Here is a 13,061-nt window from a genome sequence, read left to right as displayed (position 1 = left end):
TTCTCTCAAAATTTTTCAACTCTCTTCCCCTTCAATCGACTGAACCAAAAGGTTCTTCACTCTTTGCCTCCACGTTATCAAATCGAACCCCCCTGAATCCCCATCAGAGCTTCGATTTCAACGAAGTAAACAATGATTCGAAGGCTCCTCAAGAAGATAAGTATTTTTGCTTCTGTTTATTTTATTTTTTACACATACAAATAACAAAAAAAAACAAAGAACTCGAAGCAAAATCTACAGAAAAATGAGATTTAAAATCACCTCTTGAACTGTTCTCTTTTTTCTATTCAAACTGCTCTGTACAGATTTGTATCCCCCAAAATCAATATTTACAATGGCTTTTTATAGCCAAAAATGAAATATAATATTTACAATTTTTCCCTTTTTCTCCTCTATTTGATTGCTGTAATTCGGCTATCTTTGCTGTCATTTGCTGTTGTGGTTTTCGTTTGTTGCAGGTGTGCATGGTGTGGAGAAACCGTTCGTAGGCGTGGAGGCCGTTGTGGAGCATGGAGGCTAGGCAGAAGCTGCTGGTGTCTGCACTAGGCAGCAGGCTAGGGTTTGGGGGGGTTTTTTTGGGTCATTTGGGCCATATTTTGTTGGGTCTTGTTATTTTGGATTTTGGGCTTGGGTAGTTTGTTTTATGGACTGCAAACAATTTAAATAATTTCAAAGGCCAGGGCAAAATGGGTCTTCTACATGTTCTATTGTCGTTGCACGACAATAAGCAAAGAGAGGCAGCTGTAGAAGCTCAAATAATCTCAGGCCCATTTTAACCTAAACCTACCCCAACCCATACCAAGACCCATTACAATCAAACCCAATTACCTAAAATAAATCCCTAACCCATTACAAACAACCCACAGCCCAAACTCAAAACAAAAAAACAAAATACCTAACCCTAATCAGCACCAACTCCACTGGCCACTAGCCACCTGCCCTCTGATGCTGCGGCCACCGCCCAAGGTCACGTCCACCACCCACCCTCTGCACTTGCAAGAAATTAAAAGGAGACAGAAACTAATAAAAAAAAATTGTATGGCTATAAAAAGCCAAGTCTAAATTTTTTGTTTCTTCTTCGGCAATTCAAACACAAATAAGAAAAACATTCAATTTCAGAGTAAGAATAGCAATTCAATCAGCATTTAAATACAAGAATAGCCTCCAAACAAACCGAATACCAAAGATCAAAGTATCAAAAGTGTGAAAAGCCTAAGGTGATTATTCTTTTTTTTCATTTTAAATTCTGTTTTGGTTTCATTTTTTCACATATATATATATCAAAAACATATATATATATATAAATATAATACAAAAAAATAAAAATTTACATTTTCCGACCACCGTTCACTGTGGCCGGCGCCGGCGACGGTGGTTCGGCGATCGAACCGATGACCGGCCATTGGCCGGAAATCCCCCTTCCCCTCCCTCTCCCTTCTCTCTTCCTTTTTTTTTTTTGCAAATTTTGGACCTTTTATAGCCCCCAAAACGACGTCGTCGTTTTGGAGTTGGCCTTTAAACCTCAAAACGACATCGTTTTGATGCGACCCGGTCCGACCTGACCCACCTCAGGATCCGCGTGTTTTTGGAAAAGGGGGAATTTGTGCGTGCGGTCCTTCCGCTTTTTCAAGCTTTTGAAATCAAGTTTTTCTTATTTTAAAATTTTTCCCATGAAGTTGTCGCGCTTTTCAATTTAGTCCCCACTGATGTGTGGTGTTTTAGTGGGAAGGAATATTTGCGCTTTTGGTCCTCGGCCGTTTTGCGTGCATCCAGATGGGTCCTTTTCCCTTTATTTATTTTAAAATTTACCCCAGAATTCTACCTTTCTTCCAATTTTAGTCTTTTTTTGATTTATATTCATTTCTTTAGTATTAAATTAATTATTTTAATATTATTTATTATTATTATGTTTATTATTATTGATATTTTCATCATTATTATTAATGTTAGTGTACGTTTCATTACATATGCATATATATACTTTTTATATATAGTATTATCTTTTATATATTATTACATTTATTATTGCTATTATTATTATTACTATTATATTATATTTAGTATTATTTTAAATATCATATTTTAATTCTATGTTATGTATACATTTTTTATATATTAATCTTTTTAATATATTGTATTTTACATATTATGTATATATTTTAATATTATTAGTTACATATATTTCTTATGCTATTCTATGTACATATTTTTATATTATCTTACGTATATATTCTTGAATACTATTACATACATACATATTTTTTATACCATATTACGTATATTATTATTATATCTATTTTTATCTATATTATATTTGTTGTTAATACCAATACATATTTTTTACATATAGTATTATTTCATATATTATTATATTTATTATTATGCCTATGATTTTCACTATTATCACTTATTTTATTTTAATATTATTATGTATTTTTCGGTGTACATACATCCTTTTATTGTTATTATTATTGTTAGTATACGTTCTATTATATAATATATATGCATGTGTTTATGCAATATTATTAATAATTGTTTTGTAACATATTATTAACATTTCTAATATGTGTATATTATGTTTTTTAATACTATTTTTTTAATACCCTACGTATTGTGTATATTCTTAATACTATATATTGTATGTATTTTCTTAATAATTATATTATATGTATATATACTATGTATGTATTTTTAATATTATTATATATTTTTTATGTATATATATAGGTACATATTTATGTGACATTATTAATAGATGTTTTCAACATTGATATTATGTATGTATATATTATGTAAATATTTTAACATTATATTATATATGCATTTTTTTTATATTACGTATGTTTACCTTTTTAATATTGTATTTTTTATATATATCATGTATATATTTTAATACATATATGTATATATTCATATATCATTATTATTTATTATTATTTTTTGAATATATAATTATTCATACTACCATTATTATATTATTATCACTAGTACATTTATTATATTAGTATTATTATTGCTATCATTATCAATATTAGTATTATTGTGTGTTTTCATTATATGTATGTCGTGTTTATTTATAGTATTATTTTAATATTGTGTTTACTATATATTTACCCTTTTTACTATTCTTACCTATTATTTTATTTTTAATATTATTAAGTTATATATATATTTACATATTCTTTTATTATTATCATTATCATTATTAACTTATATATGCATATATATATTTTTTGTACATATCATTATTTTATATAATTGTTGTAAATATTTTATATTTTTTTTTGTGCGTTTCCTAGTATTTTCTTTTCTTGTAGATATTATTATTATTATTATTATTATTATTATTATATACTCTTATTATATGCATATATATGAGTATCTTTTATGTACATATTATTTTATATTATTATTTCCAAATATATCTTTTTTTTATTAGTACATGATTTGTTTTTATTTTCTTTTTTGTAAACATCATCATTATTGTTATTCTAATTTCTAATATTCCATGTTAATATTTTTCATTAATGATATCATTGTTTGTGTCGTTTATTTATTTTTAAATTCTCACTTTAGAAATATTTTTTCTCATGTTTTAATTAATTTCAAAAATAAGGTAATGTACCGATTTAACATTAAGCCATCGATTTCATCGCTATGTTGGGTGAAATTCGTCGGCTTGTGTTAAAAATGGGACACCCTTCAAAAAAACCGAAAACTAAAGATTCTCATTTCTGAAACGGATCACGTTTAAATGTCAAATTGAATTCGTATTTTTGAAAATCAAAACAACACGTGTTTAATAAAGATACCAATTTTGGGCGTTGCGAGGGTGCTAATACCTTCCTCGCACGTAACCGACTCTCGAACCCAACTTTACTTTGGTTTTTGGCGTAGACCTAAACTCGGCCTTCTTTTTATTTAAAAAATGAACTTTCTTTTAAAAGAAGATGATTTATTAGGTGTTCGATCACACCTAGAAAAAAGATCAGTGGCGACTCCCTCTGTATTTTAAAATCAAACTTTAGTTTTTCAAGTTTTCACTAAATCGCCACAATTAGCGACCAAGCTAAATTTTTACGTCGCTACAACAGTTTGCACTCTTTTACAAAAACAGCTCCTCAATGAATAGATTAAAGTGCTTTAAATAAACTCTCATATAAAACCTAGATAAGCCTTAAAGCATATATCAATTTTGGCTTACTAACATAAAATCTAAGTGAATACAAAATAACTCCTTAAAAATAGCTATTACAACATAAACATCTAAAGCACAATCAATCAAATATATGCTCAAAAAAATTAACAACACAATCTCGATTGACTCTCCACATTTTAAGGATTAAATTGGTTCACTCGTATCCAAACTGGTCTTCAAAGTCCAAGGATTAGTTTCTATATATAGACCATATTATCTACAATATAACAACACATTAAAAGTCTAAATTTTTTTTCATTAAATTACCAAACCAAAGAAGGTAAATAATTAAACTACCTCAATAACAGCCTACAGTGAACACTATCGACTGTCACTCAGCTTCATTATATACATTTTACCTCAACAACATTGAATCATAAAAATATAGATACAACAAAATCACTAACAATTACAATAAAAGAAAATAACTAAAAAAAATGTAATAGAAGACGTCCCAAGCATAATTTTATACCCTACACTCAATCTTTGTAAAAGATATCTCAGTAACTCCAGTAGCAGTAGATCGGAACAAAAACCAAAACTTATTGACATTATTTTATTTTATTTTATTTTAATATTTAATAATTATATACACATTTTTTACTTATTGAATTTTTTTATATAGTAATCTTAACATAATATAAAGTATTATAAACTTAAATTGGGCCGAGCTCGGGCTTTAAATGTTCAAACCCAAGCCCAACTCATATTTTAAATGGGTCTAATTTTTTTTGCCTAATCCAATTTTTTTGGCCTAGTATTTTTGTACAAACCCTTCCAAATTTCGGGCGAACCTTTGAGTCTAGGTGAGTAACTTGACTCATGAACATGTCTAGTACTTTGTCTCCAAAATCCATTAAAATTATCTAGTAATAAAGGTCGTTACAAATCACAACCCTTCATCTCCTCTCTAAACCTAAAAAATCCATAGTGGTATAGTTTGGGTTTAGATTTGTTACACTTACACCTATTTTCTATTGGTTTTTTAGGGGATTTGGGGCGTGAGGTGAAGGAATAGAGAAGAAAAGGGTGGGAAAAGAGAGGAAGGAAAAGAAGAATAATTCAATAATAATTGTAGTTAAAACTAGAGAATATGCATGATAATGTTCCAAACAATCTAAACAATAATTAGAAACTAAACGATGCTTTAAAATTTTGGATCACTGAGTTTCTAGGTTTGAGTTCGGTTAGGTATATTTATGCATGTGTAGATTTTTAGTCTAGATTTTATTTTGGATTAAGGTAAGGTTGTTAATTAGATATTTGTACTCGTAAGCTACTTGAGTTTGACTCAAAAAAATTTAAACTCAATTCGGTAATTATCGAGCCTAGCTCGAGCTATTGATCGAGTCGAATTCAAGCTTAATAATACTTGATTCGAACAACTTGGGAGCTTTATTGAGCTTTTTATATTTTTATATTATAAAATGACGTTATTGCCTCTATATACAACCCTAAGCTTAATTATTGAGCCGACCTCGAGCACAAAAATTAATACATTCGTATTTTTACAATTTTTGTAAACTATTCTACTTTTTTATTTTATAGCTTATTGTATCCTAGAGACAAAATTAAAGCTTTAAGTAAAATTATTGACTCCTCAAGTCAACTTTTTATTTGTCTTAATTTTTTTTTCTTTCTTCATAAGTTATCTATCATCTTAATCCTATAGGTACCGTTGATTTTGTTTTTGTTTATAAAATTTTTTTGACCTCATCTCTAACGAGCTGGCTTATAAGTGGGTTAGTGGAGCCTACAAAAGGAGAGAAAGAGTACTCCTTCTATTGGAGCTTCGATAGAAGGAGGAGATAAAGGTATTTTTGTCAAACTTGAATAAACAAATAAAGACAAACGTTACTAATTGAAGGGTTGAGATTTTGACAGATGTTAGAGAAATGAGGAGATGAAGGGCTGAGATTTGTAATGACCTTCTATTGGAGCTCCAATAGAAAGAGGAGATGAAGGGCTGAGATTTGTATTGACCTTTTATTGGAGCTCCAATAGAAAGAGGAGATGAAGAGATGAAGGGCTGAGATTTGTATTGACCTTCTATTGGAGCTCCAATAGAAAGAGGAGATGAAGGGCTGAGATTTGTATTGACCTTTTATTGGAGCTCCAATAGAAAGAGGAGATGAAGAGATGAAGGGCTGAGATTTGTATTGACCTTCTATTGAAGCTTCAATAAAAGGAGGAGATGAAAAGATGAAGGGCTAAGATTCATAATGACCTTCTATTGGAGCTCCAATAAAAGGAGGAGATGAAGGGTTCAGATCTCCAATAGAAAGAGGAGATGAAGGGTTGAGATTTGTAATGAACTTCTATTGGAGCTCCAATGGAGGAGATGAAGGGCTGAGATTTGTAATGATTATCTATTGAAAGTAATAATATGTGCATAATAAAAGTAAAATGTACAAAATATTTTAAAATAAACCTTTGGTTGATTAATAAAATTAGACTTTTATTGATGCAAAAATAGTGGGTTCAAATCCCACCACATGCAAATTATTTATTATTTTTAAAAAAATAAAAAGACTAAAGTAATCCCGAATAATAAAACTTATTTTAAATAAGAAAAATCATTTTTGCAATTTTTCTAATTGAGTTAGTGTCTGATTGACACGTGACATTTTAAGAAAAATCCTAATCAATAATTTTAACATTATTTTTATGGTCACATTACTACCAAGTGATTTTTTTAATTTCAAAATGTCATGCCATAACTTTTAATAGAAAAAACTTAATGGTACTAACAATTGGACCTAAATTATTAAATTCGAAAAATAGAGAGACTAAATTTCTAAAAATAAATGTAGAAGAACTAAATCCCAAATGTACGGAATGCTTAGAGACTTAGAGCATATTTTAATCTTCAATTTTTTATGCCAACACGAAATGTGGACAAAAAACTATACTTGTTTATTTACATAACAGCGAACAAACTCAAGGAAAGAAACTTGAGGGGAATTAAAACATAACTTTTATTAAATTATATAATATATTTTTGTTTAAATTTTTTTTAATTATAATATAATTTTTTTGTTAACTTTTATTAAATTATATAATATATTTTTGTTTAAAATTTTTTTAATTATAATATAATTTTTTTGTTAACTGTTATTAAATCGAAACACTTCAAATATAAACGTAGTAATGTGTTTGAGAGAAAAGTTTTGGAGATGATGAAAAAACTCTTTTAGATTAATGGAAAAGTTAAATTTTACTTTTATTCTTTATTTTTTGGAGGAGATGCTAGAAGGTTATTACAAATTTCAACCCTTCATCTATTCATCTCCTCTTTCTATTGGAGCTCCAATAGAAGGTCATTACAAATCTCAGCCCTTCATCTCCTCCTTCTATTGGAGCTCCAATAAAAGGTCATTACAAATCTTAGCCCTTCATCTCCTATTTTCTCTAACATCTGTCAAAATCTCAACCCTTCAATTAGTAAAGTTTGTCAAACTTTATATATTTTATTTATTTTTTCAAGTTTGACAAAAATACCTTCATCTCTTCATCTCCTATTTCTATTGGAGTTCCAATAGAAAGTCATTACAAATCTCAACCCTTCATCTCTTTATCTCCTCTTTCTATTGGAGCTCCAATAAAAGGTCAATACAAATCTCAGCCCTTCATCTCCTCCTTCTATTGGAGCTCTAATAGAAGGTCATTACAAATCTCAGCCCTTCATCTCCTTCTTTCTCTAACATCTGTCAAAATCTCAACCCTTCAATTAGTAAAGTTTGTCAAACTTTATTTATGTATTTTTATTTATTTTTCAAATTTGACAAAAATTTGTAATGACCTTCTATTGGAGCTCCAATAAAAAGAGGAGATGAAAAGGTTGAGATCTCCAATTAACCAGCAACTGTGCCAACTGACCTATCAGATTATTTTGGGATTCTTCCATTTTTTCCTTCATATCTTGTTGTATCTTAGCCAGTTGCTCTTGCATCTGCGCTTGTACTTGTTCTTGCATCTCCCTTTGCATTTGTTCTATCCTTTCTAATCTCTGGTCCATTGCTTTGGTTTTACGGCGGGTATAGTAGCTATGTTCGGTTGCTTGATTCTCGTTGGTTTCCAGATTAACTGAAATAATTTTGTTTAATCAGGGTTCTTTAGTGAAAGTTTAATGCAAATGTTGCAATGTAATGCAAATGTATGGAATGAATGCAAAAGAAAGAAAGATGTTGATCTTGAATTCAATTCCATTAGAATAACTTTTCTTTACATGAAAATAGATTACATATGCGGTATTGCCCTTCATAGTCCAAGTAAACGCTGATCTTTTCTTCATGGTCGAATCCTGTAAATTCTCCAAAAGATGCCTTTGCTAGTTCCTTGCTGCTTAATCTGAGCCTCGATCTCTTGCTCGCTTATCTCCATGATACTCATCAAAAAGTGCCGGCTCTTGAATAATCTTCGTTGGCAATTAAGAAAGTAGAGATGAAGGCTTGAGATTTGTAATGACCTATTGGAGCTCCAATAGAAGGAGGATATGAAAGGTTGAGATTTGTAATGAACTTCAATTGGAGCTCCAATGGAGGAGATGAAGGGTTGAGATTTATAATAATCTTCTATTAGAAGTAATAATGTGTGCATAATAAAAGTAAAAAGTACAAAATAAAGATAAAAAAATTTAATTTTGTTCGAATTATTAAAAAAGTTCAAAACAAATCTCATATGTGCCAACAAATAATGATACAATAAGAAAAACAAAACTTACTATTAATCATTACTACTAAAAATTTTAACTTGTAATTCTTTTTAGTGATAATAAGCATTGTGTATATTAAATAACTTACAACCTCGACTTTCAAATAGATCAAAAAAATTTATTGAATCAAATTATATAATTTAATTTTGTAATAGATGTTAGAGAAAGGAGGAGATGAAGGGCTATGACCTTGGAGCACTAATAGAAAAAGGAGATGGGACTAAGATTTGCAATGACTTTCTATTGGAGCTCTAATAGAAGGAGGAAATGAAGGTCAAAAAGGAAGAGATGAAGGGCTGAGATTTGTAAAGATAAGGAGGACGAAGGGCTGTGATTTGTAATGGAGCTCCAGGAGGAGATGAAGGTATTTTTGTCCAACTTTGTTTATGTATTTCCATATATTTTGTCAACTTCAAACTACTTTTACTCTTGATGGGCTTATTCCCTTAGTCAAGCCCGTGTTTTTGGTTACAGTTTTTCAATGAAAAGTTCATCAGATGTCTGACAACGTCTGAATAAGCACTCCTTTATCCACAACTAAAAGACAATTAGCCCTCTAGAAAAGAATTAGACAGGTCGGTGACACGGAGAGCTCTATATATACCCAGTTGGGGGCTTACTTTTAACAGAAACCCCATTTAGCCAAGGTTGAACCAAGAAAATATGGAGGGAAACGGATACAATAGTCCACCATCATCACCAGAAATAGATTTTTCTGTGACTGAAACCATTAAATATGCAGAGAAGCCTTTGGTTCTGATAACCCTATTTGTTGTTGCCGTGGTTTTAATCATATGCAGCTTCTGGTGTATCCGACGTCGTATACATGGCAATAACGTCGATGGCAATGGCAATGGAAACGCTCCGGTTATCGAGCTGTTTCCTCCTGCCTAACTTCTCGGTAAGTTTTTTTTTCATATATATACCCGTTTGGTTGTAGTAGATATTTGTCATCTTGTTTGCCATGACCACATTTGTTGGCAGCGTTGCCATTATCACAGTAAGTTTATGTATGTATGTACGTGATGCATACCAGCTTTTTGAGGGAGAGCAATCCAAAACCAGTTCCATTTTTCTCTATATAACCCTTCAGCTTAGAGTCTTCTTCAGGAGACCAACGCCCATTCTTCACATTTGCTTTGTCACAACAGGGAGCTCTCCCCATTTCTCTATTTTCTTTCTTCTTTGCTGACTTTTATGAAACCAAAGGCTCACCCTTTTTATAAACTTTGATGGATCGCCTGGTTTTTTTTTCTGTTTTTCTTTTATCCAATTATTTAAAGTCACACCTATATGGTTGTAGTAGATATTGGTCATCTTGTTTGCCATGAACACATTTGTTAGCAGTCTTTGTTAGATACTATATATATTTATCGCTCACTAAAATGTGTACTTTAATTTTCTTGAACAGGTTGTTCTTTCAGGAAGCATCTATTCCATGATGGGCTATATCAACGAGACTCTTATAGTAATAGGGATTTGAACTTCATTACATTTATATCAATAGGTTGTTTAATTTCAGTGTGTTTACTTTGAGTACCAAATACTTTCTTTGTAACCACGTTTGTATTTGGGATGGATTTTAATAAGACAAGTGGTTGAAATATTTGACTATTTTAAATTGAATATTATGTGATTCGGATTAGTAATTATTCCAGGAAGCATCCATGGGGTTTGTACGGAATGAGTAGTTTAATTATAATTATTAAATATTAAAATAAAAATGTTGTGAGATAGAATCTCATGAATATGCAAAATTATCACTAACACCTAAAATTTGAAGTAAACCTAAATAATTAATATAAAAATTATTAATTTATAATCTCATTAAACTTTATAAATTTGTTTTGCAAATAATTTTCAAAATATGTAGTAAAGTTAAAAAAAAATTAAAAACAACCACTTAAACATGATAAATAGTTAGAAAGTTTAAAAAAATTCAGAATTTTCTTAAAACCCCTAAAAAAACAAAATTATCGCTATGGTCACCTTTAGTCCCGATGATAAAGGTCAAAAACCATAATTTACCCTAATAGTAGTGGTAGATTGGAACAAAAACCACAATTAACCCAAATGAAAATAGATTGAAACAAAAATCAAAACTCACCTTAATTGTTAAAATCCATAATCGATTTACCCCTCCTTTGCCTTTCTCCCTCTTCTCTAGGATTAGTTTTCCCAAATTGCCAAAACTATAGAAAGTCATTCCCTTTTTTTCTATTATGTTAATTTATAAAACTATAAAACAACATTAAAATTCGACTTTAAAAAAAGAAGAGATTATTAGATCACATAACTAATTGGATATTTTAAATAATAATCGAATTAACGAGTCTCATTTTCTAAAATTATAAAATTATATAAAAAATTATTGTTAATTGGTTACAAAAAGTTATGGATGTTTATATAGATGAAACATAGGGTGCCTTTGTTTCGAGGAGATTAATCACTAATAATGTCCTTACCTATGAAATTCTACATGCTTTCAAGCAACAAAGAACTAGAAGAAAATATTTTTTTGCACTCAAACTCGATACGAGTAAAGCCTATGACAGGGCTGAATGACATTTTCTATGGAATATGGTGTTAAAGATGAGCTTCCTTGTCTCATTGGTGGATTTCATTATGGATTGCATAACTACTGTCTTTTATTCGATTGTTATTAATGAAGAGGGGGGAGATCTTTAAATCGACAAGAGACCTTAGACTGGGAGATCCACTTAGTCCTTACGTCTTTTTGATTTGTAGTGAATGACTCTCATCTCTTATGAGATTGGCAAAGCAGGAAGAGTTACTGTTAGGAGCAAAAGTGTGCAGATAAGGGCCAACATCATCTTACTTATTATGATGTTGGTTTCTGATGGGCTTTTGGTTTTCTTATTGTTTTTGATGCCTTGAATGGAGTTGAGTAGCTCTTTTTTTTTTTCTTTTTTTTTGCTGGATTTTCGTTGGTTCTTGAGGGATCAGTTTATTTCCCTATGCACCTTTTTTACTTTCTTGGTTTTATTATCCGTTATTATATTTGTATGTTGAATATTTTTTTAATATATAAAGTCCAACTATTTTTCCATAAAAATATATATTCTTTGTTTTCATTTTTAGAAACTAATTCTGATTTTCTGTTTTTCTAATTGAAAATTGTATTTAGTAAATAAAAATAAAAAATTATTTTTAATAATGAAAGTATGAAAACATATTTGTACACTGTTTTCTTATAATAAAAACATAAGAAATAAAATAAAAATCATTACATTTATATTAATCAAATTTAAAGTTGGAAGTCATTGTTAGCAATTCTTTTATTCAATTTTAAAAAAAATTATTAAATTTTTTTTTCTAATTATCACATATTTTTATTTTTATTTTCTAAAAATCATTTTCAAAATTTTCAACAAAACGCATTTTCTTTAGTGTTTCATTTTCTCGAAAAAACTAAAAATGAAAATTTGGTAAAAGTACTATGAAGGCACTTGTAGTCGTAGTTAAGTTGTATTTTGCCCATATTACTCAAAACATGAGCAAAGTAATTCCTATATGTTAGAACAAAGAGCAAAATTGTCATTTCTATTAAAAATTTCATCCATTTTTACTATTAAAAACTAGCGTAACTGATAGAATAACTAAACAGTTACACATGGCATATCACATGTACTTCATATTAATGTATAAGGACATTTTACTCGTATAAAGACTAATTTACTATCTTTTGAGTAGAAAGAGAAAAATGCATTTCAACTCTTGTACAAAGACTTTAATAGTACTTTTATCAAATAATCTCTATTTCTTAAAACCAAACGCATTTAGTAAAGACTAGGGGCATAACTAAGGGCTGGCAGGGGCTTTGACCCCCCTAAAATGCAATTTTTTTTTCATTTAGGCTAATGAACATTTTTAAAATTTTAAATTAGTGAAGGTAAAATTTTACTTTGGCCCCTTTAAAAATGATAAAAAATTTTATTTAATCCTTTAAAAATTATAAAGATATAAACTATTAAAATGATGAAAATATATTTTTACTATTGTAAAAATTATAATTTAAATTCGGCCCCCTAAAAAGATTTTCTGGTTTCGCTCCTAATAAAGACGATGATACTTGTCCGCATGAAATTTGACATTTTAAAATGTCTTACCAAATTGTTTTAATGCCTT

General features: G+C 29.5%; 1 protein-coding gene across 1 annotated transcript; it reads right to left on the bottom strand.

Annotated features, from left to right (window-relative positions):
* Positions 1-8,003: 8,003 nt before the first annotated feature.
* Positions 8,004-10,077, bottom strand: LOC107927400 (transcription factor RAX3-like). The gene is made up of 3 exons (XM_041091600.1): positions 9,946-10,077; positions 8,667-8,772; positions 8,004-8,284 (listed from the first exon to the last, which is right to left on the bottom strand). The coding sequence occupies exons 1-3, from the start codon at positions 10,075-10,077 to the stop codon at positions 8,004-8,006; spliced, it is 519 nt and encodes a 172-aa protein (XP_040947534.1).
* Between the last annotated feature and the right edge of the window lie 2,984 nt (positions 10,078-13,061).

Source organism: Gossypium hirsutum, chromosome A02, assembly GCF_007990345.1.
Source record: "Gossypium hirsutum isolate 1008001.06 chromosome A02, Gossypium_hirsutum_v2.1, whole genome shotgun sequence".
Classification (NCBI taxonomy): domain Eukaryota; kingdom Viridiplantae; phylum Streptophyta; class Magnoliopsida; order Malvales; family Malvaceae; genus Gossypium; species Gossypium hirsutum.
This window is presented reverse-complemented; position numbering and strand designations above follow the sequence as displayed.